General features: G+C 40.4%; 6 protein-coding genes across 7 annotated transcripts in view; 3 read left to right on the top strand and 3 right to left on the bottom strand.

Annotated features, from left to right (window-relative positions):
• Positions 1-4,900, bottom strand: part of col26a1 (collagen, type XXVI, alpha 1) — a 25,176-nt gene extending 20,276 nt beyond the window's left edge. The window contains exons 1-4 of one of the 2 annotated variants that reach the window (XM_088427799.1): positions 2,944-4,900; positions 1,840-1,924; positions 793-915; positions 584-687 (exon numbers count right to left, since the gene is read on the bottom strand). In XM_088427799.1, the coding sequence (XP_088283925.1) occupies positions 584-687; positions 793-915; positions 1,840-1,901 (289 nt within the window). In that variant the 5' untranslated portion in view covers positions 1,902-1,924; positions 2,944-4,900. Of the gene's footprint in view, positions 1-583; positions 688-792; positions 916-1,839 lie in introns of both variants that reach the window. The other variant, XM_088427798.1, reaches the window with a different exon arrangement.
• srprb (SRP receptor subunit beta) lies at positions 3,007-5,856 on the top strand. The gene is made up of 7 exons (XM_088427801.1): positions 3,007-3,244; positions 3,570-3,664; positions 4,206-4,283; positions 4,526-4,608; positions 4,754-4,890; positions 4,970-5,024; positions 5,091-5,856. The coding sequence occupies exons 1-7, from the start codon at positions 3,088-3,090 to the stop codon at positions 5,299-5,301; spliced, it is 816 nt and encodes a 271-aa protein (XP_088283927.1). The 5' UTR covers positions 3,007-3,087; the 3' UTR covers positions 5,302-5,856.
• On the bottom strand, positions 5,467-8,855 carry wdr53 (WD repeat domain 53). The gene is made up of 3 exons (XM_088427800.1): positions 8,689-8,855; positions 7,859-8,347; positions 5,467-7,141 (listed from the first exon to the last, which is right to left on the bottom strand). Exons 2-3 carry the CDS (start codon positions 8,345-8,347, stop codon positions 6,521-6,523), a joined length of 1,110 nt encoding a protein of 369 aa, XP_088283926.1. The 5' UTR covers positions 8,689-8,855; the 3' UTR covers positions 5,467-6,520.
• Positions 8,856-9,789: 934 nt separating this feature from the next.
• Positions 9,790-15,278, top strand: neu4 (sialidase 4). Its single transcript, XM_088426723.1, has 4 exons — positions 9,790-9,865; positions 9,940-10,154; positions 11,115-11,370; positions 12,188-15,278. Exons 2-4 carry the CDS (start codon positions 9,954-9,956, stop codon positions 13,048-13,050), a joined length of 1,320 nt encoding a protein of 439 aa, XP_088282849.1. The 5' UTR covers positions 9,790-9,865; positions 9,940-9,953; the 3' UTR covers positions 13,051-15,278.
• Positions 15,279-15,419: 141 nt separating this feature from the next.
• lxn (latexin) lies at positions 15,420-21,589 on the top strand. Its single transcript, XM_088426726.1, has 7 exons — positions 15,420-15,595; positions 19,526-19,681; positions 19,745-19,807; positions 20,337-20,514; positions 20,884-21,020; positions 21,098-21,160; positions 21,385-21,589. The coding sequence occupies exons 1-7, from the start codon at positions 15,500-15,502 to the stop codon at positions 21,496-21,498; spliced, it is 807 nt and encodes a 268-aa protein (XP_088282852.1). The 5' UTR covers positions 15,420-15,499; the 3' UTR covers positions 21,499-21,589.
• On the bottom strand, positions 15,787-26,781 carry gfm1 (G elongation factor, mitochondrial 1). The gene is made up of 18 exons (XM_088426721.1): positions 26,622-26,781; positions 26,391-26,543; positions 26,176-26,308; positions 25,251-25,455; positions 25,067-25,183; positions 24,387-24,537; positions 23,866-24,020; positions 23,710-23,794; positions 23,496-23,633; positions 23,069-23,170; positions 22,582-22,638; positions 22,373-22,510; positions 21,641-21,723; positions 18,185-18,347; positions 17,973-18,117; positions 17,749-17,909; positions 17,615-17,668; positions 15,787-16,883 (listed from the first exon to the last, which is right to left on the bottom strand). Exons 1-18 carry the CDS (start codon positions 26,694-26,696, stop codon positions 16,755-16,757), a joined length of 2,244 nt encoding a protein of 747 aa, XP_088282847.1. The 5' UTR covers positions 26,697-26,781; the 3' UTR covers positions 15,787-16,754.
• Between the last annotated feature and the right edge of the window lie 195 nt (positions 26,782-26,976).

The raw sequence follows: 26,976 nt of genomic DNA on the forward strand, positions 1-26,976 counted from the left end.
TCTGAATTCATTTCGCTTCAATTCCAATTTGATTGTTCTTTGCAGGTATTTGATGGACGTGCGAGTGGAATCGTGTTTGTACAATCAACCGTATAGTGTACCTTGTGCATAACCGGCAGACTGTTCCACACCTTCGTCACGCCGACTGACTTGGTCTTTAGTGGGCGCACCGTTTGTGTTCTGCGGTATCCGAGAGCAGCAGCGGCCATCATTAAAGTGTTCTACCACAACTCTTTTTACTGCTCTGCTGGACATTCCACTGTGTTTTTCATTCATTCCAGTCCAATAATATCAATGTCTCACAGAGGAGTATATTGCATGTGCTGCGTATGCAGCGAGAGTCGAGAAAACGTTTTTTGTACGTCTAGGTAATTCAAAACAGAGTTGATTAAAACCAGCGCTCATTCTGGCGGGACCACAAGTACAGTAGCACAATTAGCAAGCTACAAACCAGCGTGCATGAAACGAAGCTCAGGAAACTGCTTAAAAGTCGGATGTAGCCATGGAACACTCTTAAATCCATGCTGTGCTCTTCCTAGATTGTATTTTTTAAGAGTGAGCAACAAAGAAAAAATCCACTCACCTTCACGACAATCTTTGCCAAAATAGCCGGGGCAGCACCTCCATTCAATTGCAGTCACCTGCTTGTAGGAAACCATGAACGATGGTCTCAGGATTGTCCTGTAGCTGATTTAAAAATATATATATATTAATTACAAGAACATACCTAAAATGTGTACATTAGAAAAAAAAAAAGAGGAAAAGCATTAAAGAATCATAAGGCTACGGTACCTGAGAACTTTGGGACAAGTTGCAGGCCAGCGGCAGGTTTGAAGCACCCTCTGCACAGTGGGTTGAGTCCCATTGTGTACCTGACAGGACACGGTCTTGGAAACTGTAAACTGGCACCAGTTCCTAAAGAAAACAATGACAAAAAAGCTGCATGTAGAATATTCAATTCGATCTCAATACGCACTTCAATTTTATAAATCTCTCTGAGTCTCTACATTTTCAAATGATCACTTCTACGAAGTCATAATTTCCCAATATTTTCTAGAGTACTGTAGAGTAGAATTTTTTTTTAATTTAACTTTTTTTAAAAATTGAAGATATAACACAAAGCTGTGACAGGAGAAATTGTATGGCATTTTCTGAGCAGTCTCCCTGAAAAAATAACATGTTGTAATTATTGAGGGATACTTTTTACACTTTAAAATAAAGCATTCTGTCTATTATGTGCAAAGAAAATTACCCAATTTTGCTCAAATTCTGACCTAGGGTTTCTCCTAAACGATGCCTCTTAAGAAAAGAACATCACCAAAATATTTTTTTAATCCAAAATTAAAAGAATAAAGAACTTATTTAACTATTTTCAGCAATAAACGCATTTTTGTCAACAATTAATTTGACAAATAAATTATTTTTTACAAACAATTTATACCCTAAAAATATTTTTCTACTTGCTGTCAAGTGAAATGACATCACATGCGCCCAAGGTGTTTTGGCTTTGTCATGTGATGTTCACAACTTGTGATTTCAAGTGGCATAAAATATCATTTGTTCTTGTTTATAGACAAAGATATTAACTTTGACTGCTGAAAATGGCTAATTACCTTTAGCATCCCTTTAACAGTTCACCTATTTATTGAAAAAGTATCTGGTCTTGTGGCAGTGCATCCTGGGATTTGAAGTAATTATCCATTGATTACTTCCTGTTGCTTTCTCAGTGGCAGGGAACGTTGTTTCAAAAGTAAAAACAATAAAATGCCCTAAGATGATCACCTTGGGTGTACTAAAAGAGACAAATACGTGCATTACGAGATGTGCAGGTATGCTCACCTTTGTTGGGATCCGCTACCGGGCGGTCCAATCGGGGCACTCAGCTCCTGTATCGGGACCATGCGTTGCCGCTGCACGGTAATGCCTGCAGGGAGCCGATAAACGAAACCTGTTCCGAGCGAGACTCCGAATAAACAAGTCCATGTGCAAAGCGCATACAAAAACGCCCAAGCCATTTTTTTTGTTCGTTTTCTTTTAAAGTCTATCCCTGATGTAAATCAATGCCGCGACAAGACGTCCGAGCGAGTTAAAAAATCATCTTCAACGCGGTGGTCATGACATGTAGTTCGCCGGTTTGAAACAAAGTGGTGCTGTCACACAAGTCTCTTCCTATATACTGTAGTACAATGCGGCTTTCTGACGTGTGATACATTATGCGGAGTCAAATATCCACCGTGCGTAAAAGGCGCATTGGATGCGAGTCAAGGGCTGAACCCGTGCGGTGCGTAAAAAGCCATTACTAAGTCACTGTCTAATGACAGGAACCGCATTAGGGATAAACGTGGGAACCAAAACAGTTTGTCATTCCCGAGACTATGACAAAAAGACACCAATTTCAACCTTATTAACTCATAAAATAGGATTAATGAGTTTGAAAACATCAACAAAAACCCACCCAGTGCTTTAGTAAACGTCTAATTACTGGAACCTCATATAAAATGAACGTGGGAACGTAAACCACTTTTAGTTATTTTAGGGACTGTTGTGACAAAAAACGCATCAAATTCCACGCCTATAGCGCAATAAAAATGTACTACTTAATTATTCGTTTAAAAAAGTAAACGCCACTACTAAGCAACTGCCTAATTAAAGGATATTTTCTAGGAATAGTGGCAACCAAAACTAATTCTTGTCATTGATTAATGTGACACAAAAGGCATCAATTTCACGAAAATAAATTCATATAGACAAATTAATTTGGGTGCGGAAAGTCGACAGAGTCATCTTCTAATTAGAGAAAACCAATATCATTAGGAATGAACATGAGAACCAAAATTCACTTCTTGCGATTCACGTGACTACTGTGACACAAAAGGCATTAATTTCTTGCTTATCCAAATCTAAATGAAGCAATTATTTTGAGTGGGAAAAATATTTACGTACCATTATGTGCGTTTCGCGTCACATGAGTGTTGAGAAGCAGCGACACTAACAGGTTGAACGGCGCCAGTACAACCTTTACCCAAGAAGTAGACGTGTCCTACATTGAGCGCCCACGTTTAACGAGCTTAACTGATAGACAGGTCGATGGAGGAGGACATCACCGGCAACATGGACGGAATAGCGGACTCGGGGATTTCGCTGGAGCCTTACATCGAGTCCGTGCGCCAGCAACTGGAAGACCAGGACCCTCTTTTTCTCATCGGGGTCCTCGTCGCTTTGGCAGTTGTGATCATTACATTTGGTGCGTTAGCATTGCCGGTATAAGCATGCTAGGCTAATGTTAGCATTCCCTGTGTAAGCACGCTAGGCTAACGGTAGCATGCTAACCGACTAAAGACGTAATTGCAGGATTTTTTTTTGTGGTGGGGCTGCCGAGTCTAACTTAAAAACGTTTGCATTTCGAAATCGAATTGTTAATGTTTGTAAATGTATATACGTGTCCACTTTCCTGATTTTTTTTCTGGGGAAGCTAACGGCTAAATACCGTCCCTCCCACTTGCTTGCATCTGCTACTCGAACGTTGTCTCCATCTCGACATATTAACGTGTCTTTTTTTTTGTTTGCAGTTTTTTTCAAATACTTTTTGACCACTAAAACTGTCCAAAGTGCAGTGCTCTTGGTTGGACTATGCGACGCAGGCAAGACGCTTCTCTTCAGCCGAGTGAGTGGAGCCAATTTCAGGCTTTTCTTTGTGTTTAGCTTGTCATCACCAGCTCATAACAGTGTTCCCTCGTTTATCACGGGAGATGCGTTCCCAAAAATATACGCAGTAATCAAAATCCCCAAAGTAGACATTTAAATTTTTTTTAATTATTCTTTTTGTTAAAAAAAACTAAAATTTATAAATTTCATGTATTTTTTTTAAAGAAAAAATAAAGTGTATACAGTTTTTGTCTGATTCAACTTAAGGGAAGGAAAATATTGCAAGAGATATTATCATAAATAAAAATCCATGTAGTTAATTATTTTATGTGTCAGTTTTTTATTTATTTTTTTAAAACATTTCTGACATAAAAGGAAGAATAATTGCAAGAAAAATAACGATGTAAAACCCACAGGAGAAAAAGTTATGGCCATCAATGAAAATCCGTGAAAGAGTGTAGCCCAAAGCACAGCGTAGTGAGGGAACACTAGTTCGAGCTGGCACGAGACTGGTCCTTAAAGTATTGTGTTATTTATTCTTTTTACTGTTTTGTTTTCAGCTGCTCTCCGGCAAGTTTAAACGGACTCAGACCTCCATTACAGACAGCAGTGCTCCTTATAAAGTGAAAAACGATAGGGTGGGTATTTATCAATTAGTTATCATCGTTACTGAGCCAATGAGAGTGGGCTAACTCCATTTTTGCCAGTTTGCAGAAGTGATGATTAGTCTTCCATCAAACCTATCAGGATTGAATACATAAACATGGAGGGAGCGGAGGGGGATTTGACTTAACAAAAATGGAGTTAGCCCAGTCTAGTTGTCAGTGGTTTGATTGATTATTACATTAACTTTGCATGTTTTTGTTTTGTCCCTGATCAGAAGACAGTCTGGACTCTGATAGATCTCCCTGGTCACGACAGTTTGCGCTCACAATATTTGGAGAAGTTCAAGTCGGCGGCCAGGTGAGAGCAGCACATTTTGATTTTAAGGAGAACTATTGTGCATTAATTCGCAAGTATTGGACCTTTTTGCGTCCAGACTGCATCTGAATAGTGTATGCTTAAAGTCAAAAATGACTAATTATTCAACTTCCCTTCATCTCTCCAGAGCCATAGTGTTCGTGGTGGACAGCGCCATCTTCCAGAAGGAAGTGAGAGATGTCGCCGAGTTCCTGTACATGCTTCTGACCGACGCCGTTGTCTGCAAGAACAACCCCACATTCCTGGTAGCGTGCAACAAACAAGGTGCAAACTACACTCAGCCAGATTGCAACATCTCCCCCCTGCCAATTTATCATCCAAAACTTATGTATCATTTTGACAGATGTCACCATGGCAAAATCAGCCAAACTGATTCAACAACAACTGGAAAAGGAACTGTGAGTATCTTACCTTATTTGCATGTTTTTGCGTTTTCCTCGATGCGAGCCTGAACCCTGTCGCAGGAGCACGCTGCGGGTGACTCGCTCGGCAGCCCTCAGCTCCCAGGATGGATCGGCGGGCGGAAGCGTATACCTGGGAAAGAAAGGCAAGGATTTTGAGTTTAGCCAGCTGCCCATAAAAGTGGAATTCCTGGAGTGCAGCGCCCGCGGGGCCAAAGGGGAAGACGCTGAAGCGGACATCCAGGCCTTGGAAAACTGCTTGGCTAAGCTGTAAAAAAAAAAAAAAAAAAAATCTCGCATGCAGCCCACCATCCATGTGAAAGGCAACAAACTCACAACACTTGAAATGATGACCACTCACTCAAGCATTCAGTGAGACTGTGAAACTTAGCGAGGAGGAGAATTCTGGAATAGTACAAATCAACATGACTGTTAAGGCTCAATTATTGGAACATTTATTGCAAAATTTTGGACAGCTTAAAAGCAATCACTTTAATGTACTGTCATTTCATCATGGACATGGAGGGAGGTGCCTTTTTATTATGATACTCTGACAAAAATGTTTTTTTAGAGCAGCTTGAATGTGTGGGATTGTTGTGAAGAAGCCGTTTGTAACAACAGATAATTTATTCCTGACAAAAAATGTGCTTGTGATACAAAATGGCAATATAGACTTCTTGGCTTTTCATGGGGCTTCATTTGATTTCATTTTGTTGCGTAGTCAAACAATATTCATAACCGTCGGAAGTAAAGTTACCTGAAGGAGTGACATGATTACATTTCTAGTTCCCCTGATGACATTTTTGGATTAAAAAGAAAATGCTGCCTGCTTTGTCTGCTGGAAAAGTGTGTCTCCAATGACTATATGCATTCATTTTAAACTTAACATTTAAAAAAAACTGTAAAAAGGCCATAACACAATTTAGTAATAATTTGCTTCATGTTCCAATTAAATCATTTATAATTTGAAAAGAAGAATGTACTGTTTGTCACAGCATTAAAAAGCATCGGATTTGCTAGTACCTGGGGAAACTTATCACCTACCTCCCATTTGAGAACCGCTGGACTAGTTGTTGGCATGTCTTGTTTCAAATTTCATTTTCAATTTTATTAAATACTCTGTTTTACTCCTACAACTCATTCCAAAAACATGATTTATTGAAGTCTATATTTACAATGGAATTTTTTTTCACCTCAATAGATTGATGCTCTATACAGTGTGTGTGTGTGTGTGTGTGTGTGTGTATATATGTATGTATATATATATATATATATATATATATATATATATATATATATATATATCCTTAGACACCAAAAAGGGTACATGTTCAAAACCATTATTGCATTGTGAATGAACGGAAGCCATTTTTCATCACTTAATTGGTCAGCAATTTCTTCCATGTGGACTGATCAACTCTTATTTTCTTATTATATAAAAATGTGTTTTAGCCAAATAAAGGTTGAGGCTATAGAAAAAAATAAGGTACTGTCTAGGACTCAGGCAGAAGATAGGCAGTCAGACTTGAGGTCTGATCCGCCACGAGCAGACCGGCCTTTCCTTTGAGCAAAGCAGGACACAGCCAGTTGACTTTATCCCCGTGATGGATGTTCACTTTGGGTCCAGGTTTGGCCGCCACCTCCACCTCAGCCTCATCTTTTCCTCCCGCCCCCTCTCCTTTCCTCTTCGCCTTGCCTTTGCCCTTCCTTTGCTGGGCAGCCACGCCCTTGACTTTGGCCTTCCCCTCTGGAGTCACCACGGGGTGTTTGCTGACGTCCCACAGAGCCACGTGGCCATCATTGCCGCCCGTGGCCAGCCAGTACGGGTGCGATAGGAACGGGATGAAATGAGCTTGGGAGGCGCCCTGGCAGTGAGCCTTTAGCGCCCCCTGCTGCTCCAGTTTGGAGCCGGCGCCGACACGCATCAAGTGTACCCGGCCGTCCTCGGCGGCGCAAGCCACGATGTTGCCGCAGCTGGCCGCTGAGATGCAGTGGGCCAGGGGAGGGTTAAAAAGCTGACCGGGACGCTGCTGGTGGTTGTCTTCCTCCTCCGCTATGTCCTGGAGACTGACGGTCCAAATGGGCCGTGTCTTCTGCAGACCCCACAGTATCACCTGCACGGAAAGCTTGTGAATCTTTCATGAATGATTGCAGGAATAAATTTCATACAATTGAAATCACTGGCTATCTATCATGTCTGATACAGCGGTGCCTCGACTTATTAAAATTAATTCCAGATGTAATTTCCTCACGTGAAAGTTTCATAAGTAGAGGCGCTTTTTACATTTAAATAGGCTAATCTGTCCCAAGCCCCACTAAAAAAGAAAACCCTTTAAATTCATAATATTAAATATAGCAGATGACAATATGAATGAAGTATTGGTAGTGTGTGTGGAGAAGTTTGTTTAGGTCATTTTATTTGTATGTTTTTATTTTTCGTTTCCAGTGATCTAGGTTTCTACAGGAGCAATAACTATTTTGGGATAATTTTGAGCGTTTATTTTACTAAGTTTACTTACACTTAGTTTACGGTTATGTGAAGAACATCTTGTGTTATGCTAACGGTGTGCTAGTGACGCTAAAGTCAGACCCGACAGCACACTATAGTTAACAAGCGATTCAAGAGGAAGTGTTCCAATGGTTTGTTTACAGTAGACCAAAGTGGTAAATGTTGTGTTCTTATGTGAATATGTACAATATTAGCCGTAGGTAATGTCAGTTTTATGTTTGTTAGTTTTACTGTTCGTACTGTACAAAAACTAACAAATACATCTTAAAATTAGCAGCTCCAGCAGCAGAGGGGACCACTCTATTGTGTGCGATTTTCTGACCTGCATGTCCAGTCCAGCAGACAGCAGGTTGTTGGGACGCTGTGGCCTAAATGTGACAGATGAGCAGATGTTGGTGTGTCTGCGAAGCGTCCTGCACACTTTCCCGCCGGGAAGCTCCAGTAGCCGCACCGCCCCTGAGTCGTCAGCCAGCGCAAGAGTCGAACCGTTCTCATTCAGGGCTAATGCGTTGATCTCCTCCTCCCCTGCTCCTACGAACTCCTCCACCACACCATTTAGTTTTCTTGGGTCCAGCATGCTCACAGTGTTGCCATGTGATACATAAAGTAGGCCCGGTGATAAGGGAGAAAACGCCAAGCTGGTGCAATCCTCGTCCCCGGGGAGGTTGAGGCGACCGAAGATACATCCTTCCTGGCTCCAAACGGCAACTTCCCCGCCTTCTGAACCTGAGGCGACAAATTCCTCAGGGCTTGGGGACGCGCAGACACACAAAATGGCCGTGGAGTGGCCCTCATGCCACAGCTTGGCCATCTGCCAAAGACCGTGTAAAAGAAATATACATTAATACATGATACATTGATGCATGAAAGATTATAGTGTGAACGGCAAGGACTCGGGAAAAAAAAACGGAGAAATTTGTCTCGAGGGTTATGGACTGTTCTGTTTACCTCGACCAAGATACTTTATCTTTCTGATGTTGTCAGATTAAACATTCAAAACAAAATAGTCATCTTTATTTCATGAATGGTTTTCACATATATGACGGAAGCTGTTTTAGGGACTCGTGTCAAACGTTACTTTCCAAACTAATCACTCAATCAAACAACAACCCCTCCCCAAAGACACAACACGACATGCCAGTTTGTACTTACCTATAAAACAACGGTTTAAAGTTACAGTCACACGGAGCCAAACGCATGCAGCTAATCTTAGCATGCCATGGTATTTGTTTTAAGTGTTGGCACGGTTTTATTTTGACGAAAGAAGACGAAACGAGCGAACCAACAAGGAGTTAGCTTAGCTACCATGTGGGTGTTCTAGTCGCGGAGGGATGACGTCACACATACGAGCTATCGGTTGTAGTCCGATGAATAAAGGAGCTTGAGTTGACACAATATGAAAGTAGATGTATTTTACTTTGAACGAAGTATATGTTTACGGAAGAACTTTGCTGAAGTTGAGAATTTGTACGAACAGATAACTTAACAATCTTATGTTATGTCGATCTCAGGCATGTTTACGGGATGATAGGGATTTGGCGTTGAGGACAATTTCATATCTGAAGAAAACAAGGCAAAAAGATTGTTTACGGAAAAAGGAACAATATTTAATCTTGAGGAGGATATGACTGACCATCAGTGACCTGAGGAAGACAGCTTGTTGAGCTTAAGCTTTTGGGCAGAGGGATCATTTCTTATTTCCTCATCAAAAGTGATAACATGTTATAAAAATATCTCCAGTTACCAATAAAGTCATATATGAATATTTCCAGTGTTTTTATTAAAATAAAGCAGAATATTCAAACAAACGTGACAAATACAAACTAAATTGATAAATATTTTACACAAATAAAATCAGAATACATCTTTGAAGAACATATATATTTAAATAGGTAAATTTAAACAAGTACACATAAAAATACGAGATATCCTGTATAGAGATAAGAAATAAAGTAACTGTCATTATTTATAAAGACCATTTATGACTCAGCTTTTCCACTGATCTCATTAGCTTGTAAGGACGTGTACTGATTGTGTGCAAAGTAAAAACCGAAAACCTTGCAGGGTGCTCCCGCTCATCCCATCTTTAATCAGCATGCCCCCAAAACAAGCACATGACCTTTCATGTCCACAAAGGCCGTTCTCCGCTGATTCATCCAAAGCTGTAGACTTGATGAGTGCGGTCCATTTCTGGGTCAGTGAAAAGCATACTAAGCTGGTGCGTTGAATAGCACGCAAGGGAGGGGAGGGCCCCCTGTCACCCAAAATCACACTAAACAAAAATCCCACTTAAACAGCACACAGCCTTGCAACCAAGCAGCAGCTGAATGTAAGTAACCTCCTTTGTTTCCATTTATCCAAAACAGGGCAGAGTCCCGAAGCAACCGGTTTTTATAATTACAGTTTGCCTACGCGCGATGAGGACGAAATATTTTCCAGCGAGATCAGTTCTTTTCAGCAAAGAACCCAATGGGGTGACCTACCGAGTACCGGCGTTGGTCTACCTGCCCCGATGTAGCTCCTTCCTGGCCTTCTGCGAGGAGAGGCTCAGCCCGGCAGACTCCCAGGCCCACCTGCTGGTCATGAGGAGAGGGACTTTCTACAGGAACTATGTTGAGGTGAGACGAGAGCTATTAATTGACTTATTTACATCAGGGGTGTCAAACGTACTGTATACGGATTGCAAGGAGGTTTAATCGAGCTCGCAAGATGATTTTATAAAGCATTAAAAAAAACACTACGCTGTTAGCATTAGCATCTAGAATTAGCATGTAGCTTCGTCGTGTTACTGCTCAGCGCAGGTAAAATCCTACCAAAGGGATTCACAACAGACAGGGGTTGCCATCTGGGACATTAGCAGACAATTAGCAGACAACTTTGTTCTGTGTTGCTTCATTAACGATCAATCTTGTGTTTCTTTTAAAAATTGTGTTTTTACAGTTCAGTAGTTAGCATACAACACTTCCACATTCTAAGTAATATCATGACTTCTTCTTGAGTTTTAAACTGCTTCTGTCATGTATGTTGTGACTTGGGCGCCACCTAGTGTCCAAAACAAGACACTACAGCACAAATGTAATGCGTTTATTTCTTTGCACTTCACTGTACTCCTTGAAAAGAAGTTGTACTGCCACATACTTTGATTGGGTCATTTTCCTTCTATATGTTTTATTTGTTTATTTACTAATTCATTTATGTAGATATAATATGTCTTTGATTCACATAAAATGTATTTAATGAAGAAACTGACAATGAAAATAGAATGTTTTCATTCATTTCATGCAATTTAAGGAACGGCATTTTGTTGGAATATATATGGGACCAAAAAGGAAGTTTAACACAAAATTTCCAGTTTACCGCTGCTACTCGCTGGGAATTGGTACCAGGCCGACATGCAAAGGAAATATCTATATATAAGTCACAGTAATTGTTTTTACGCCATGATTTTAAAACAGAATAAACATTTTTCCAGGTGGCCCCTGAGCTAAAATGAGTTTGACACCCCTGATTTACAACAAACATCCAAAAGGTCACCTTGTCCCATTTAATAAAAATGACATTCTCCTCTTTATTTTCAGTGGGAAGACATGAACGCTCTCGGAACGGCGTACTTGCCGGGCCACCGCTCCATGAACCCGTGCCCGGTGTACGACGACTTCACCGGCACACTTTTCCTGTTCTTCATCGCCATTCTGGGCCACACCACAGAGTACTTCCAGCTGGCCACGGGGAAGAATTTAACGCGCCTCTGCTACGTCTCTAGCACAGATAACGGAATCACGTGGAGTCCGGCTACTGACCTTACGCAGCAGGTTATAGGAGACACCCTCAAAGGTCTGCCACCTCCTGGATGATTTTCAAAATCTAATAATAAGCTAGCATCAACTAGCTTCACAAACATACATTCAATTATTTTTTAAAGTATTGTAATGGCAAAGTAGACGACACTAAATATATGCAGCCTAATCGGGGAGGATATTTTTTTCCGCTTCATGTTGTTTTTCCGACAGAAAAATTAACAAGCCCACGAAAAACGAATTATAAAGAACTAACTTAAAAAAGAAGTCAAAACAGAACTATAATGAAGTTGCTCGTACTCAATAAAATTTCTGTCTCTTGCTCTCTCTTTCTTTCTAATAACCCAATACTAAATCTTAGAAAAACACATTTGGAAATAATCTAGAACAAAAATAAACTTGAAATTTGAAAAAGACAAAATGAAATAAAAATAACTCAAACTAATTCTAATTGAAAAATCAATAAATCCACCAATTAAAACTAAACAATTAATAAAAACACAATAAACAACAACAATAATGAAAGTCAACAAATACTTGATACAAAAATCTAAATCTAATGCTAGTAAAAATAACTTTAACAAAGCTTTTATAAAAACTATCCCGCAATCCCTCTCACAAACTGATTACAACTGAAGTATCATGAAAAGCCTTGCACTCAACAAATACGCCATATATTTAACTGATAAACCCTGAACTAAAAACATTTGAACTACTAAAAACAAACTCTAAAACCCTCTTAAAACTACGGCAATTACGAAGAGTGGGGACTTGTTGGTACTGTTGTGATTCCACAATAGCGCCCTCTAGTGCCCCAATGTTCTGACAAGCTCCTATCTGGCAAATTTTTCTAGAATGGGCCACCTTCGCCCTGGGCCCGGGCCACGGGATCCAGCTGAAGTCGGGCCGCCTTCTGGTCCCGGCCTACGCCTACCACATCGAATGCAGGCAATGCTTCGGCAAACTGTGCCAGACGTCGCCGCGCTCCCTCTGCTTCCACAGCGACACCCACGGGCGAACGTGGCGTTTGGGCCAGACCGTTCCGGGCCCGGAGAGCCTGGAGTGCCAACTGGTGTCGGTGGACGAGGAGGACGGGGGCAACTTCTTGTACTGCAACGCGCGCAGCCGGCTGGGCTTCAGGGTGCAGGCCCTAAGTCTGGACGGGGGGGCCACTTTTCAAGGGGGCCAACTGGTGCCGCGCTTGGTGGAGCCTCGTAACGGTTGTCACGGCAGCGTGGTGGGCTTCCCGGCACCGCTGCGCCTGATCGTCCCGGACCCCTCGGCAAAAAACGCCTCTCCGGATTTCCTCACCCCGACATGGGTGGTGTACTCCCACCCGACGTGGACCAGCGCCCGCAAGGACCTCGGCGTCTTCCTGAGTCTTTACCCCCGGGACCCCGACAGCTGGCGCGGGCCCTGGGTGATCTACGAGGGTCCGTGCGCCTACTCCGACTTGGCGTACTTGGAGCTGCCGCCCTCGCCCGGTTCCCCTCCCGCCGTGGCCTTCGCCTGCTTGTTGGAGTGCGGCGCCAAGACGGCCTACGACCAGATCTGCTTCTGCATCTTCACCCTCTACGAGCTCATCGATAATCTCCCGCCGGGCGAGAACCTCGGAAAGTGCGACGAACGGCGAGGGTCCGAGGCCAACGCGGGTGGACGTGACGTGCTACCCGTGAAAAAGAAGAGGAGCAAGCTTGCTAATTGTTCTCTGTCTTAAATTTCGTCGATGTAGCTCGTCCAATCATAATTTATAGAATGTTTCCGAATCTGTCCTCTGCTGTTAGTTTAAAAAGAAATAATGGTATTTTTGGCGCCATCCGGTGGAAGCTTGGTGACAGTGTTTTGTCCAATCCATTGATTTTTAAATCAAAAGCATTTCACATTAAAGGGAAAACATTGAAAGAAGGAAAGAAGGGAGCTGAAATTTCACCCAGATGGTGACAACATATCAAATTGCAAAATGGTACACCCACTTAGTTATCACACTATCATCCCTTGGCTAAAATACTATCAGAATGATGTGGAAGAAAATGACCCGAAAATGGTCAAAATAACGCACAAGGGTTTATGCGCATCCCTCCACAAAAAAATAAAAATAAAAATAAATAAAAAATATATCCTCCCGCATATATTTAGTGTAGTCTACTTTGTCATTACAATACTTTAAAAAATAATTGTTTGTGAAGCTAGTTGATGCTAGCTTGTTATTTAACCTAGTACGCTGGTTAATAAAATTGCATGAAAGAGTCTCATGTGAATGTTTTTTTTTTTTTGTACTAAATGATTGAATATACCGGTAGGTTTTTTTTGTTTATTTGTTTTTTTTACAGGGAAGTCAGCCGATAAATGTTCTTACGTAGTTAATATCTGTTACATTCCATTGTGTGCTCACCCCTGATTACCGAACAGAGATAAAACTGAGATATTCTGGTAAGACAAATCAGAATTATCTTTAAGGTCATGGCCACATCAATTTTGTGATTCATTTGAGTTCCAATAATGTTATCATGTACAGTTCAGGATGATTTCTTGTATATTTTGTAATATTGAAATGACTGAAAATAGGGTAGAATTTTACAAAAGGGATCAATATTGTAAAAATTCACTTTTTGCTTTTCTTTTTTTGCAAAGATTATTAAAAGGGGAAGTCAAGCTTAACTTTTTTTTAAACCATATGTCTTATGTGACTCCCACTCGTATCAACATGATTAATATTCTGCAAAATCCACCCATTTTTAATCATCTCAGACGACGCCCATTTTGCTACTCGTCGATTGAAAATGACATCACAGTTGCTCAGGGCTCAGGTGACGACCAATCATTGGTCACCTGTTTTATGAGTTTGGTCATGTGACATGGCTTCCCTGTGTTGTGTTCTTTGTAGAGTTCCTGATCTTTACCTGGGGGGGGGCGGAGTCTTCTGCTGCACACCTGGGGATGATCACTGATCAGCTGAGTATTTATCCAGCAGGGTCAAATGGATCTTGCTGGATAATTCTTTTGTCGTACTTCCTGGTTGTTTTTAAGTTTGCTCCTCTCTTGTTCCGTTTTGTGATATTTTGAATTTTGAGTAAGTACATTCTGTTTACATTTTTTGTTGTTGTTTTCTTTATGTTATAGAATCCACTTGTCCTGCTTGGTCGCGCGCTTTCTGTTCATAAAATTATTATTCTTTTATTCTCAGTGGCATCAGCTTGCTTTTGAGTCCTTTAAATGATCATAAACGTTCCATAACTTTGCGTAAATTTTTTTTTTACTTTTTTTTTTTGCCAGTGCTGCTTACTTGCAGTTTTTTTACTTGCCACCGGGAAGTAAAAGTAACTTCCTTGAAGCTATCAAAGTATTGGTTTTGAACTTGCTGTTTTACTCACAGCTAGAATACTCAATCAGGCATGTTGCTGTTGTGTTGGTGCAGTATTCTAACAATCTTAAGTGTGATGGTGTTATGTTGAAAATGTTTGTTCAGTCTGTGTTGAAGACATGATGTTGCTGTAACTAGGAAAAAGAAAAAACAATTTAAACCTCCATGTGCCATCTTACTTTAGCTTCATTATAAAGTGGTTAACTTCTCTTTAGGTCCCGATTACAGGGATAACTTGTTTTGGTTCTGCTGTATTATAAAGTTTCCAACATTCCTCCATGAATTTTTTCAAAGAGAATTGCTGGAAACTTTTAAGAATAATAAAAATAGAGGCATACGCTTTAGAATCCTTCCTGGAATTGTGCACATTCAAGTCCACTTCCCCGCCGACGACCTGTTTGCCCCCCTTTGGCCTAATATTGCCAAGTCAGCGTGTATCTAGCAAATTGGGCCCAAGCCTGGTTATATAAACGTGTGCGTGGTTGGTTGCCCCCCCGTTGTCAAGTCAAATTGAACTTTGTGTATTTCCTCTCGCAACTGTTGATTTAGAGTCGACTAGCTTGAAGTCTTTTTAAGAATTTATTTACTATTTATTTATTATACCAAACATGTTGAGGTTTGTAGAAAGTACACATAGATTGTGCAAGTCAGGAAACTGGACATTCTCTCCCTCAGTCACTTGCCCCGCCCACCTCATTGGTTTATAAAAGCGCTCCCGACAGGAGGTCATTCATTCTCGTTGCCTGTATTCATACTTCTTCTTCAGTTTAAATTCTTTTTTTTTTTTCCCTAGCAGCTCCTCAACATGATTTTGTGGGTCTTCTTGGTCATGGTTGGACTCAGCAGGGTCATAACCGGGACTGGGACAGTCTCCTCTGGTGCTACGTTTGAAGATTGTGAGGTGAGAGACTTCACCATGCACGTAAAAGGGAATGTGTTATTTCACTAATTTGTTGCCATTGATGGCCGAAGACGTCAAAGATCACTTTTTACCAGACTGCTAATGATTACTTTAATTCATTGACTGCTGTTGAAAAAATATATAAAATACTGTAACTATGCTGTGAGTGAATAAAGAAGAAATTCAAAATATTCATTGTTTATATATGTATTTGTTGCAGTCATGATATCAAGGTCATTCTGTACATAGTACAAAAAAACAAGGCAACACTTGAAAAAATATTGTTTTTCTTTTACATCACTAATAGGACACTATTTAAATACTCTACTCATTATCATACTGTTGTGGTCATAAGTTTATATACCCTGTCAGAATTCGTGAACTATCAATGGTTTAGAAGATATTTTGTTAATTTATTGAGCGGATTCACTCTTGAAATGCCGACCTGGCTGATATTACTTTTTTTTTAAATAATTTAAGTTTGTTTTTATTTTGTATCCAATTTATTTTACAAATTAAATAATCTAAGTGGTCATTGTCTTTTCAATGAAATGGAGTTTGCCAGGTTAAATGAAATCATATTAAAGACAATAACTGTTTTCTATACAAAATCCTACAAATTCTCACAAGGTATTTAAACATAATATAGCACAACTGTATAATATGTAATATATAATTGTTTTATTCTGATTGAATCCCCAAAGGAAATGGGTTTGATTACAGGAATTCCTCACATTTGCTTTGCTGTTATAGCCTATTGAGATCCAGCCTATTCATTTTTGTCCACTGTAGTGGATATTTGTTTTCAGTCAATATCTTTTAACGACTAAAAACAAGCCTACTAAGTCCCTGTGTGCTCAGTAGAGGACATCCTGGCCTTTCCGGTGATGTTATGTGTTTGAGTAGGATTCAATTCACTTTGCTGTCTTGCTAGGTAAAAGAAACAAAGCAATGTACACTAACGAAGAAAAACAATACTTCATATGCATCTTGCCGTTATTGTTTGGAATACCGGAAGCTCTAACGCTCATATGAAGGTCATAATAATAAATTAAGTCTCTTTAAACCAGGTAGAAGGTTCTTACATGACTTACATGATGTACAGTGTAAAAGTTGGAGTCCAGGGGATTGAATTAGAAAACTCTACCATGATGAGAAATCAGCTCTTCCACTTCTTCTTAGTTGGCAGTTGGCCCGTAGCCTCCAAGTACTTATGGACGAGTTCTTCCTGTGTGCTTGGTACACACGGCTGATATCTGTTATATTCCATAGTGTACTCGCCCTTTCCCTGATTTAAAAGAGACATTATGTTAAGGCGAATCAACATTATCTTCAAGGTCATGGGCATTGAAGCTCCAATAATTTTGTCATGAACAATTCAGGATGATTTCTTATATTTGTTATGTATATATGTTTGACTAAGTCAACCCCCTTTTTTAACATATGTTTACTAGTCTGAACATTGCACATTAATATTGTGTTTATAGAATATGAAAACAGCAAAATCCATGCTTATGCTACTTTTTATGGATGTCACTCGAGGTAGGACGCAAGCAGTCAAACTAAAGTGTGGGACAAGAAAGAGAATCTTCGTTGACATGAAATGACAGAATCCATATTGTACTATTAATTTACACATAGTTGAATGATTGATTTAAACTGAACTAGCACTTGACGGTTGTTAACTTCAAGTCAATTTTTCAAAATATTGTGCATTTATATTTATATTAATATTATTATGCATGGTAAATGTTTGTTATTGTAACAAAGGCCATATTACAATATATATTTAGTTTCAAAATAAAACTGTATATAATCTAGAAAAATGGATATTTACCAAACAAAAGATTTTAAACTATATATTTTAGAGCTGCAATTTCAACACAGTGATATTTTTGTTCAAGGATATCATACCGTCATATTCTGACCTCATCCCATGCCTATTTTATTAGTTTTAAATTTTTTGTATGGTTGCAGTTACGCAAAGGTACCAGACACAGCTGAGACGGGTTGTCTTACTTCAGTGCAAGAGCGTAGTTCTGTGGCGTAGCCAAACATGTCGTTTAGTGGAATCTGTCAGAAGGGGAAACAATCGGCTCAATCCAATAACATGACGGCGGTGACACTGAGGAATGTCCCCGAACTCAACTCACATCAGCGTATAGCGTGAAGTATCCTTCGGCTCCATCCTGGCCTGTAATAACACCATGACGGCGGTTCACCCCTGCGATAACCATGCCCTGGAACTCCTGAGGCGCCACGATTTCCACCGACATGATGGGTTCCAGGATGGTGGCGTTGGCCTTTTCCATAGCTGTGGAGAACAAGAATTAGCAAACTATGCTAGGTACGAAGAGAGAAAAAAAAAGATCTTCACCTTGCTTGAGAGCGCCCTCCCCAGCACGGATGAAGGAGATTTCATTGGAGTCCACCATGTGATGAGCTCCATCCTCGAGCAGGAAGCGCACTCCAGAGATCTTGTGGCCACTCAGAGGTCCCTTCTCGCAGGCGTCCCTGAAGCCCTGCATGATGTGATAAAACAAGGGCAATGAAGACGGTACAAGTGAAGCTACAGAAGATGATGCAAACCTTTTCAATGGCCGGCACTAGCTGCTTTGGAACGTTGGTTCCCACAGTCTGGTCTTCAAACTCTAGCTTGGTGTAATGTTCCGGCTCCAGAGGTTCAAGGACGCCGATAACTTTTCCGTACTGGCCGGAACCACCACTCTGCTTCTTGTGAGTGAAGTCAAACCTACACCGTGGAGAAAAGTTGCACTGGCTTTCAATTGGGGTCGAACAAATCTGTTTTTTTCATTGTTGAAATGATTGTGCTTTCCAAGCACCTCAAAGTTCTCTATTGGCCAATGGTAATTGAGCATTGTGAAGAGTAAAAAGTTGGCACCGGTAAAGGACGCAAGAACATGCATGTTAGGTTCACTGAAGACTAAGTTGCCCAGAGGCATTAATGTCATATTAAATTGTTAACTTCCGAGCTAAATTTCTAATTGTATCTCTGTGTATTTTATTTGGCAACTCCAGAAAAAAGATTGTGTCATATAATCTGTATTATTTCCGGAAAATAAGACAACTCATGACAATGCACAACTGTGTTAAACTTAACGAAATAAAGGCATACAATATTTTACGAAGGAATCAATACAACGCAAATTGGAAATGAGTTGCTTCGTGTTACAATTAATTTGTTTGTACAATGAATGAGTTTGTTTCATTGCATTAAAACACATTCAATTAGATTAGCGGATACCTGCATATATCACTTAACCATTTTGAGCAGTAAAGATTTTATTTTGTCTATATTTAAGTGGAAAAACTTTACCTCTAATTAATTGAATGACGAAATTATATTTCATGTATAACAGCACAGCCTGCCTGTTTTCTGGGTTTGGTCATGTGACATTTGCTAGCTGAGCTGTGAATGGTTCAGTCTTAGTGGAAACATGTATTAATTGTATATGAAGGAAAATATATTAATTGCATATGAAGAAAAATCCAAACCCCCTGAAATGCCTTTTACATAGCACTTTATGATAGCCACTCTTGGGAAGACCTTAAGAACACTGTTTCTTTAAAAGAGGGTGGGTCTCTTGTCAAACAGGAAGTAAGTCCTTCACTTCCATGAGGACTACGCAACTGAACAAGAACAGACAAAAAGTGGATTCATCGCTTTAGTCAAGCTTGTGCAAGCCTTCCATTAGTAAACTTGGTTTCACTAGCATTCATAACTTCTCTGGTTTTTCTTGTTTGTTTTTTTTTTTTCTCTTCTCAATAGCTCCATCTTATCTCTAGACAAACTAGCCCTACCCAGTTTACACCTACTGTACAGTACACAAAGTCCAAGTAGCCTCCTTTCTAGCTGTTTTTTTATTCATTCCCCTTCCTGTTTTCTTGGGACAACCAACTGATGACAAGGTGGCAACAGAGGAAGTAATGGAAACCGGACAGCTGAACCCCAATCACTACCCTGCTCAGAGGGCAGCCAAGGTGGTCCAGCATTACCTGAATTCTCAACACGGCTCGCCATACAAAGTTTTTGGACTGCAGAGGGTTTTTAGCGCACATGCAGAGGCAAGTTAGTCACCGCCGTGTGTGAATGGCCCAAAAGTGATGTGCGTGTGCTTTTCTTTTAAGGATGTGCCTGGCACTGGGAGAAAGTACCAGCTGGAGCTCTCAGTGCAGGAGATGGTTGAGAAAGTAAGCTATGTTTACAATTAAACACTTTTGAACTCATTCAGTGCCAGCTATGTTCAGACCCTTCTTACTTCAAAGAGGAAAAAAAAAAAAAGTACATGGGACTGAATATGTATGTTTTGTAAATGCTTAAAAAAATACGTCTTCGGGATTGAATGAGTTCATCCGCAACACATGGAGGCTCAGAATGTTGTTTACTGGTAAAATCACAAGGTGATGCAATCACTAAATTGGGGCATTTACTTTAAGTTACTGCACAAGTTAAAGCTATTTATTTTTTTGCACAAGCTATGACCATTACGTTTATTTTAAAATCTGTATAAATAACTGTTGTAATTTCTGACCCAGCCCAACTTCATTATCATTAAACAATTGTTTCATTTACAAAGCATATTCATGCACGATATACTCCAAGTGTTGAACTGTACAGGATTCAAAACATTTAAAATTTCCTGATTTTAAAAGTACAACTTTTGACTTTTAAGACACAATGTCTTCTTTCCTTTTCATCCACTTCTCTATGCGGCAACAGACCACCGTAAACTGCTCGGCAACGGTTCTATTCCCTCGAGAGGCGAACCACCCGCCACTGCAGGTCATCATTTTACAAAGTGATGACCTCTTGAAAATCAACGCGAGCGTTCAAGAAGAGGCCTTGTACCAGCAATACAAAAACAAACACTGCCTGCTATTTGCACAAAACCTTCCAGGTATGTAAGCCCTTTTTTGCTATCTACAAACCATGGCAAAAAAAAAAACCAACCCTCAACTGGTATTTGTTTGCTCTTGTGTGGTGTCACATCAGTTTGTGCTATTGAATGTTACTTATCTCACTATGCTTTGTCAGCTATTAACTGCGTAAATGGTTAGCATGCATAAAGTTAAAATAAACGGCAATTAGGCTGATTAATTTGGGGCCAAATTTGAAATGGACATAATCGGTCGGGCCTCAAAAAAAAAAAAAAAAAAAAAACTGCACTTAATTGATACAATAAAAATGAGTTTGACATAACTGTGATATAATGCAATCATGCGTAGATACAAACAAAAACAAAACCTGCTTAACTTATCATCCTCAGACAGTAACGGTCACATCGAGCCAGAGCTGGTGCCTTTCTGGCACCTCGGGGCCGTCACGTCCAGCTTCGTCATGTTCCGCGAATCCACTGAAGACACTTTGTACAACATGGCTCAAGTAGCCAACGTCACGCAACTGGTATGCTACACTCTCTGGGCTCATGGATGGCCTGAAAAGTGCTCTGGTTTGACTCTTTATTCCATTATGTACTTCAGGCCAGTAACGACGATCTGCTGAAGTATGAATATGATGTACTACTGCACGAGATGGTGTCACAGGTACACACGCCTTATAAAACAGTTTTTCTGTAACTGGTGCCTGAGGATGCTTACTAACTTCACTGACCCACAACTTCAAAACCCACAAGATGTTGTATTCAATCTCATATCTAAAAAATATTAACTAAATATCAGCAAAATTATCCATGGAAAGGCAGGATATAGCATTGGACAATTAAGTATTTAAAAGGGTACTAAAGTTTCTTTTTTTGCTGATGTTACAGGAAATCATTGCCTGGAAGGTGCTGGTCACCTGGTCTCCTCAAAGTGGAGTCAAAGTACTGAAGATGGAGAAGCGAGAATACATCGTAAATGACCTAAAAACTACACTGTTGTAAATCCCACACTTGAGAAACGGAAAAAGGCTTTAGTACTGAGCCGCATTAACTCTTGAAGGATAATAATAAAAAATATATATATTCCAACACACTTTGTTGCCTCTTACGTGTAAATGTGTGTGTGTTGGTGGAGAGCACTTACGGCACGGGATCAGTGATGGTCTCTCTAAAAGCCACTTTGGGTTTGCCCATCACGCAGGGGCAGTTATATTCTCGCTCCATCCTCTGGAAGGACAAAGCAGGACAGACTTAAAACTCTTATCCGTTTTATGGGGAAGGAGGGGTGGCTTAGAATACAAATCTTTTAGCAGAATAAACTGGTGAATTTTCAAGCAAAAAGGAAAATAAAAAGTTATTCCAAAGGAACCCTAATAGTGGTTACCCAATTCGTGATTTGCTACTGAAGTTGAGGGTATAATCGATCCTGAAAAGATTATTCTGGAACACTCTGAGAAAGGGTGAAAGTGTTTCTTTGCGCATTTCTTGACCTCTTAATGTGTCCCAGACCATTTCAGTTCAAAGGTGTTTCCAGACTTTTGACTGGTGCTGTTCATGTGCATGTTCATTTGCAAAAAGCATTTGTCTTTCATTTATTCAGTTTTATGTGGATGAGCATTGTCATTATTGACGCAGTTTGTTTTGGCACTCCTGAATAAAACATGCATAGAGATAGCACTTCAAATGTAGTACTAAAGTTTAATCAGACCCTGATGATGCAAGCACTCTGTTTTAATTATCACAGAGCTGAAATTAGGTGGAAGACCCACTGCCCTAAAATGTCACAAGATGGCACTAAACGCCTATCTAATAAGTAGTACTTTAGCGCCATCGTTTGGCAAAAAGAATTAGTTACTCAGTTATTACTGCACCGTACCTGTGAGTAGATCTCTAGATGCAGTTCGCCCATGCCCGAGATGACAGTCTCTTTGCTTTCAGTGTCAAAGTGAACCCGGAAGGTCGGATCTTCCCGGGTGAAGCGGTTGATGCCTTTGGAGAATTTATCCAAGTCGTTCTGCTCCAAAAGAAAAGAATGTAGAGCTGACTTTTTACAGGGTGTGGTCTCTTAAACGTATTTGGGTTTACCTTGTTGGCTGGCTTCATGGACATAGAAATGACAGCTTCTGGGATGTGAATAGATTCCTGTAGGTGAGAGCAAGACATTTTTTTCACTAAAATATAGAAAAAGTTTGTGGTTCATCTTTTTTTACTTTGCTATGTTTTTTTTTTAATATACTCTGGTGAGAGTTGAGAGGTGATGGTCACTTAAAGGCAGATGATGTAAATGTACCCTAAAATTGTAATTCTTTTTTTTTGTAACGTTATGTACATGACATCACAGTTGCTCAGTTAACAGCCAATCAAATTCACCAAACTTAGAAAACAGGTGAGCCGTAATTGGTCATTACTGAGCCCTGAGCTACTGTGATGTCATTTTCAGTTGACGTCAAACCGTATAATGGTCGCCCTGTGAGATTATACGTTTCTCATTGTAAATTTTCACCGATGGCAGGTGAATTTAAAACATATCCCCAGTGATAAGCAGGAGCTGACAATACATAGAGGGACTCACCATCGAGAGATTCTCGCTGGTTTTGGATGTGAATGTGTCTCCACTTGCGCAGTCAATTCCAAACAAAGCGCAGATGTCGCCTGCATAAACCTCATCTACGTCCTGGAGATCACAACATGTGGAGAAAACAGTCGACGTTTTAGTCATGCTAAATGACAAAACACTCTTAAGTATTTAATAATACGGGACAATATCTGCAGTTGTGTCACATGAGACATTGTGATTTGCAATATGTACCCTACATACGGCAAGAAACCACATTTGGTTACTCTACCAACCTGGATGGTTATAGAGAGCGAAATCACGTTTTCCAAATGCATAAATATCCATTCAAAAGTTCTGTTGCTTGGTTAACCAGAATGTTTCATTATGTTTGTTTTAGGTTGAGGCTCCAATATATTGAAAGACAATCATAAACAGGTTTCACCTCCATCTGGTCGGCGTGCAAGCGCACCAGCCTCTGCACGCGCACCCTCTTGCTGGTACGCGTGTTGTAGATGTATTCGCCCTTCTTCAGGCCACCCTGGTACACCCGCATGTATGTCAGCTGACCAAAGCGACCTGCCTGCTCACAGATAGAAACACAGCACTGTCAGAGATGGTAAGAGGTGAGCGCATGGGAGCTTAAGCGAACCCCTCACCTCCAATTTGAAGGCCAAACTGACAAATGGCTTTGTAGTATCTCTTGTCGGGTCCATTTGGATCTTTGACGTCTCGTTGGAATTCCTACATTTTCAAAAAGATGTCAGAAAACGTGCATCGATGGCTGCCTGTCATATAGACGAGTCGGAGCTTACTCATTGTTGAGGATGGCGTAGTTTTGGACCTCGGTGGGGTTGGGCAGGTAATCCAGTACGGCATCCAGCAGGGGTTGAACACCTTTGTTCTTCAACGCTGAGCCCACGAACACTGGTGTGAAGAGACGCTGCACTGTGGCCCTACGCAGGGCAGCCTGGCACATAAGATCACAAACATTTACAGTATATTGACGTTTTATACACAAAGTGTGTCCTTGTCCCATCCATCAATTTTCTAGAGCCGCTTGTCCTCACTAGCGTCGCAGGCTTGCTGGTGCCTACCCCAGCTGTCCATGGGCAATAGGCGGGGGACACCCTGAACTGGGTGCCAGCCAATCACAGGGCGCACAAGGACAACCAACCATTCACGCACCTAGGGACAATTTACAGTGTCCAATCACGTTCCGTGTTTTGGAATCTTTGTCCCACAGTGTGGAAATTATCGCTGATATTCGAATGCTTTTAATAGGAGTCCTGCTCGCTTTCTTGCCCATGCATAACAGACAACAGACACAACCGACCTTCAAGTCGTCATTGGTCGGAACCTTTTCCTCCAAGAACATCTCTCCTAAGACTTCATCAGCGTTAGCCACGCATTCAACCAGCTCCTGTCTGCGGTCCGCAGCTTCCGCGCGATAATCAGCTGGGATGTCATCATAGCGGATAACTTGCCTGCAAATATGGAGATTTTGATCTATACTTATGGAAGTAGAAAAGATATGTTGTTGTTTTTGAATTATACATTTTTTCTTGGGCAATGAATCAAACACCTTCAATTAATTCATCATTTGAAGCGCTAGCCATTGTAAGACCCTCCTTTACCCCAAATTGAAAATAAAAGAAAATAAATACCTCGAATTAAAGACCTAGACTCATGAAAGATATGTAAAAATTCATCTTTGGAATCAAATAAGTCGATTATAACATTTAAGTAAATCATAAAAAATATATGAATATTAAGTTTACATTAAAACTGATTCAAAATTGGTCTATAATATCCCTGTATGTAGGTTAGTTTTTTTTAAAATAATGTTTACAGTAAAATGTACATAAATGTTTTTCTTTTCTTATATTATTATCTGACAATTATCAGAGGGTTTATTGGATGTGTTTTTTTTTTTATTATTACTGTGACATGCTCAATAATTGGTTGAGATAAAATCCTTCCAAATAATGAGGCAAAAAAAAAAGCATCTTTTACCCAAAGGGTCCTTCGAAATACATGCTTCTCTCCTCCACAAGGTCGATGATGCCTTTCATGTCACCTTCCAGACCCATGGGGATGTTGACAAAAGCAGCGTTGTGGTTCAGTTTGGTCCTACAGAATATTACAAAACATTCATAAGAACACAAGTCACACTGGAGGATGTTTGCTGTAAAGTCACCTCAGTTGTTGCAGAGCTCTCCCGGGGTTGGCGCCCATGCGGTCCAGCTTGTTGATAAAGGTGAGGAAGGGCACGCTGTAGCGCTTCATCTGCCGGTTGACCGTCATCGTTTGACACTGGACTCCGCCCACGGCGCACAGGACCAGCACTGCGCCGTCGAGCACGCGCAGCGCTCGTTCCACTTCAATGGTGAAGTCCACATGACCTGAACAACAAAAAACGGACTTGTGAGGGGAATTTAGAGACGTTTGGTATAAATTAATTATGGAATTTTTTTTCAAACTTACTGTTGCTGACAATTGTTATAGTATCGTATAGTATAGTAGTATTGAATAGTATCACTTGATCAAGACACATTTTACATTTCTTACTAAAAATAAATAAGAGAATGTATCATTCCTGTTTGAGATCGATAACAGCATTGGGTGGTACTCAGGTCACAATATCAGTCTTGACCCGGACCTAAAAAAATGTATCAGGAGACCCTTATTAAGAACTGGGCATACTTTCGAAACTGACTATTAATGTTATTATACATTATAACTACTAATATCTTGAACAAATAAAGAATAGCTAGTCCGGGCAGTTATCAGGGACTGTGCATTTGTGTTTTTTTCTTAAATTCTATTAAATTCTATTCCATATTCTTATGTTCACATTCACCTAATTTCAATGACTCAATTTCCATTTACACTGTGTGTATTTGTAAATTTATTTTGTACATTTTCGATACTCTCTTTATACGTCATCAATATCTTTGATAAGCAATTGTTTTGAAGTGCTCATCAGAGTAAGTTGAATTGCTTTTTCTGCTAGTTTGTTTTGTTTAACCAAACATGATACTTTTTATTTGACATAACCTTTGATCATATGTGCCTTTGAATTACATCTTCTACCCTTCCTTTCTTACAAAGATCTCGTGTACCTGGTGTGTCAATGATGTTGATGTTGTGGTTCTTCCACATCGTGTAGGTGGCAGCTGACTGGATGGTGATGCCCCTTTGCCTCTCCAGCTCCATGGAGTCCATGGTGGCCCCAACGCCATCCTTCCCCTTCACCTAATACCGCAAGCACACGATGAGAAGATGCAACTTCAGCAAACACTCAAAATGCGAAGAGTTGAAAGCATGTGATGCAAACCTCGTGGATTTCCGCTATTCTCCCGGTGTAGTACAACACGCGTTCAGTCAAGGTGGTCTTCCCCGAGTCGATGTGCGCGGAGATGCCAATGTTGCGGATCCTTTCGTTTGGGACGACATCGGACGAGCATGACCGGCAGCTGTCGATGAGTACCTGGGGCAATGACACAGGGGGCATTAAACTCTTCCATGATGGATTCCACCTTCTTGCCAGCTTTCGCTAATGTGTTACCTTCTTGAGAGTGACACCTCCAGGAGCAAGAGAGTGTCTTTTTGTCAAGCATAGGGCCGTTTGAAGAAGTCTCATTCCAGCGATGTGTTTCGGTGGCGCTTCAAGAATACAGAAACCCGGTGAATGTCACGCTGGAGCGTAGATGGTTGTGAAACACGACTTCCGGGTCCTACGGAAAGGGAGACGTACCAAAAGTAGAAAAGACACACTTTACATCGACATTTGTGTTGCTTTAATGTCAAACATTTGGGTAAACACTTAGTTATTCCGATAAATAAATTTAGAAAAATTATGTTTCCATATTTAAAATCACACTCACGTGTAATTATTGCCAAATATGTGTATTTGAAATTAA

Source organism: Hippichthys cyanospilos, chromosome 11, assembly GCF_059441005.1.
Source record: "Hippichthys cyanospilos isolate Australia breed blue-spotted pipefish chromosome 11, RoL_Hcya_1.0, whole genome shotgun sequence".
Lineage (NCBI taxonomy): Eukaryota > Metazoa > Chordata > Actinopteri > Syngnathiformes > Syngnathidae > Hippichthys > Hippichthys cyanospilos.

What these genes read in the sequence shown, in the direction of transcription:
- srprb (XM_088427801.1), top strand. Translation starts at nt 3,088, where the DNA reads ATGGAGGAGGACATCACCGGCAACATGGACGGAATAGCGGACTCGGGG. An exon ending in AGACGCTTCTCTTCAGCCGA is followed by an intron (nt 3,665 to 4,205) that starts GTGAGTGGAGCC and finishes TTTTGTTTTCAG; the next exon opens with CTGCTCTCCGGCAAGTTTAA. An exon ending in GGTAGCGTGCAACAAACAAG is followed by an intron (nt 4,891 to 4,969) that starts GTGCAAACTACA and finishes TCATTTTGACAG; the next exon opens with ATGTCACCATGGCAAAATCA.
- wdr53 (XM_088427800.1), bottom strand. Translation starts at nt 8,347, where the DNA reads ATGGCCAAGCTGTGGCATGAGGGCCACTCCACGGCCATTTTGTGTGTC. An exon ending in CTGCTGGACTGGACATGCAG is followed by an intron (nt 7,142 to 7,858) that starts GTCAGAAAATCG and finishes CTTTCCGTGCAG; the next exon opens with GTGATACTGTGGGGTCTGCA.
- neu4 (XM_088426723.1), top strand. Translation starts at nt 9,954, where the DNA reads ATGAGGACGAAATATTTTCCAGCGAGATCAGTTCTTTTCAGCAAAGAA. An exon ending in TCTACAGGAACTATGTTGAG is followed by an intron (nt 10,155 to 11,114) that starts GTGAGACGAGAG and finishes CTTTATTTTCAG; the next exon opens with TGGGAAGACATGAACGCTCT. An exon ending in TATAGGAGACACCCTCAAAG is followed by an intron (nt 11,371 to 12,187) that starts GTCTGCCACCTC and finishes AAATTTTTCTAG; the next exon opens with AATGGGCCACCTTCGCCCTG.
- lxn (XM_088426726.1), top strand. Translation starts at nt 15,500, where the DNA reads ATGATTTTGTGGGTCTTCTTGGTCATGGTTGGACTCAGCAGGGTCATA. An exon ending in TGCAGGAGATGGTTGAGAAA is followed by an intron (nt 19,808 to 20,336) that starts GTAAGCTATGTT and finishes ATGCGGCAACAG; the next exon opens with ACCACCGTAAACTGCTCGGC. An exon ending in ATTTGCACAAAACCTTCCAG is followed by an intron (nt 20,515 to 20,883) that starts GTATGTAAGCCC and finishes TATCATCCTCAG; the next exon opens with ACAGTAACGGTCACATCGAG.
- gfm1 (XM_088426721.1), bottom strand. Translation starts at nt 26,696, where the DNA reads ATGAGACTTCTTCAAACGGCCCTATGCTTGACAAAAAGACACTCTCTT. An exon ending in CGACCAATGACGACTTGAAG is followed by an intron (nt 24,021 to 24,386) that starts GTCGGTTGTGTC and finishes CTTATGTGCCAG; the next exon opens with GCTGCCCTGCGTAGGGCCAC. An exon ending in GTTTGGCCTTCAAATTGGAG is followed by an intron (nt 23,634 to 23,709) that starts GTGAGGGGTTCG and finishes ATCTGTGAGCAG; the next exon opens with GCAGGTCGCTTTGGTCAGCT.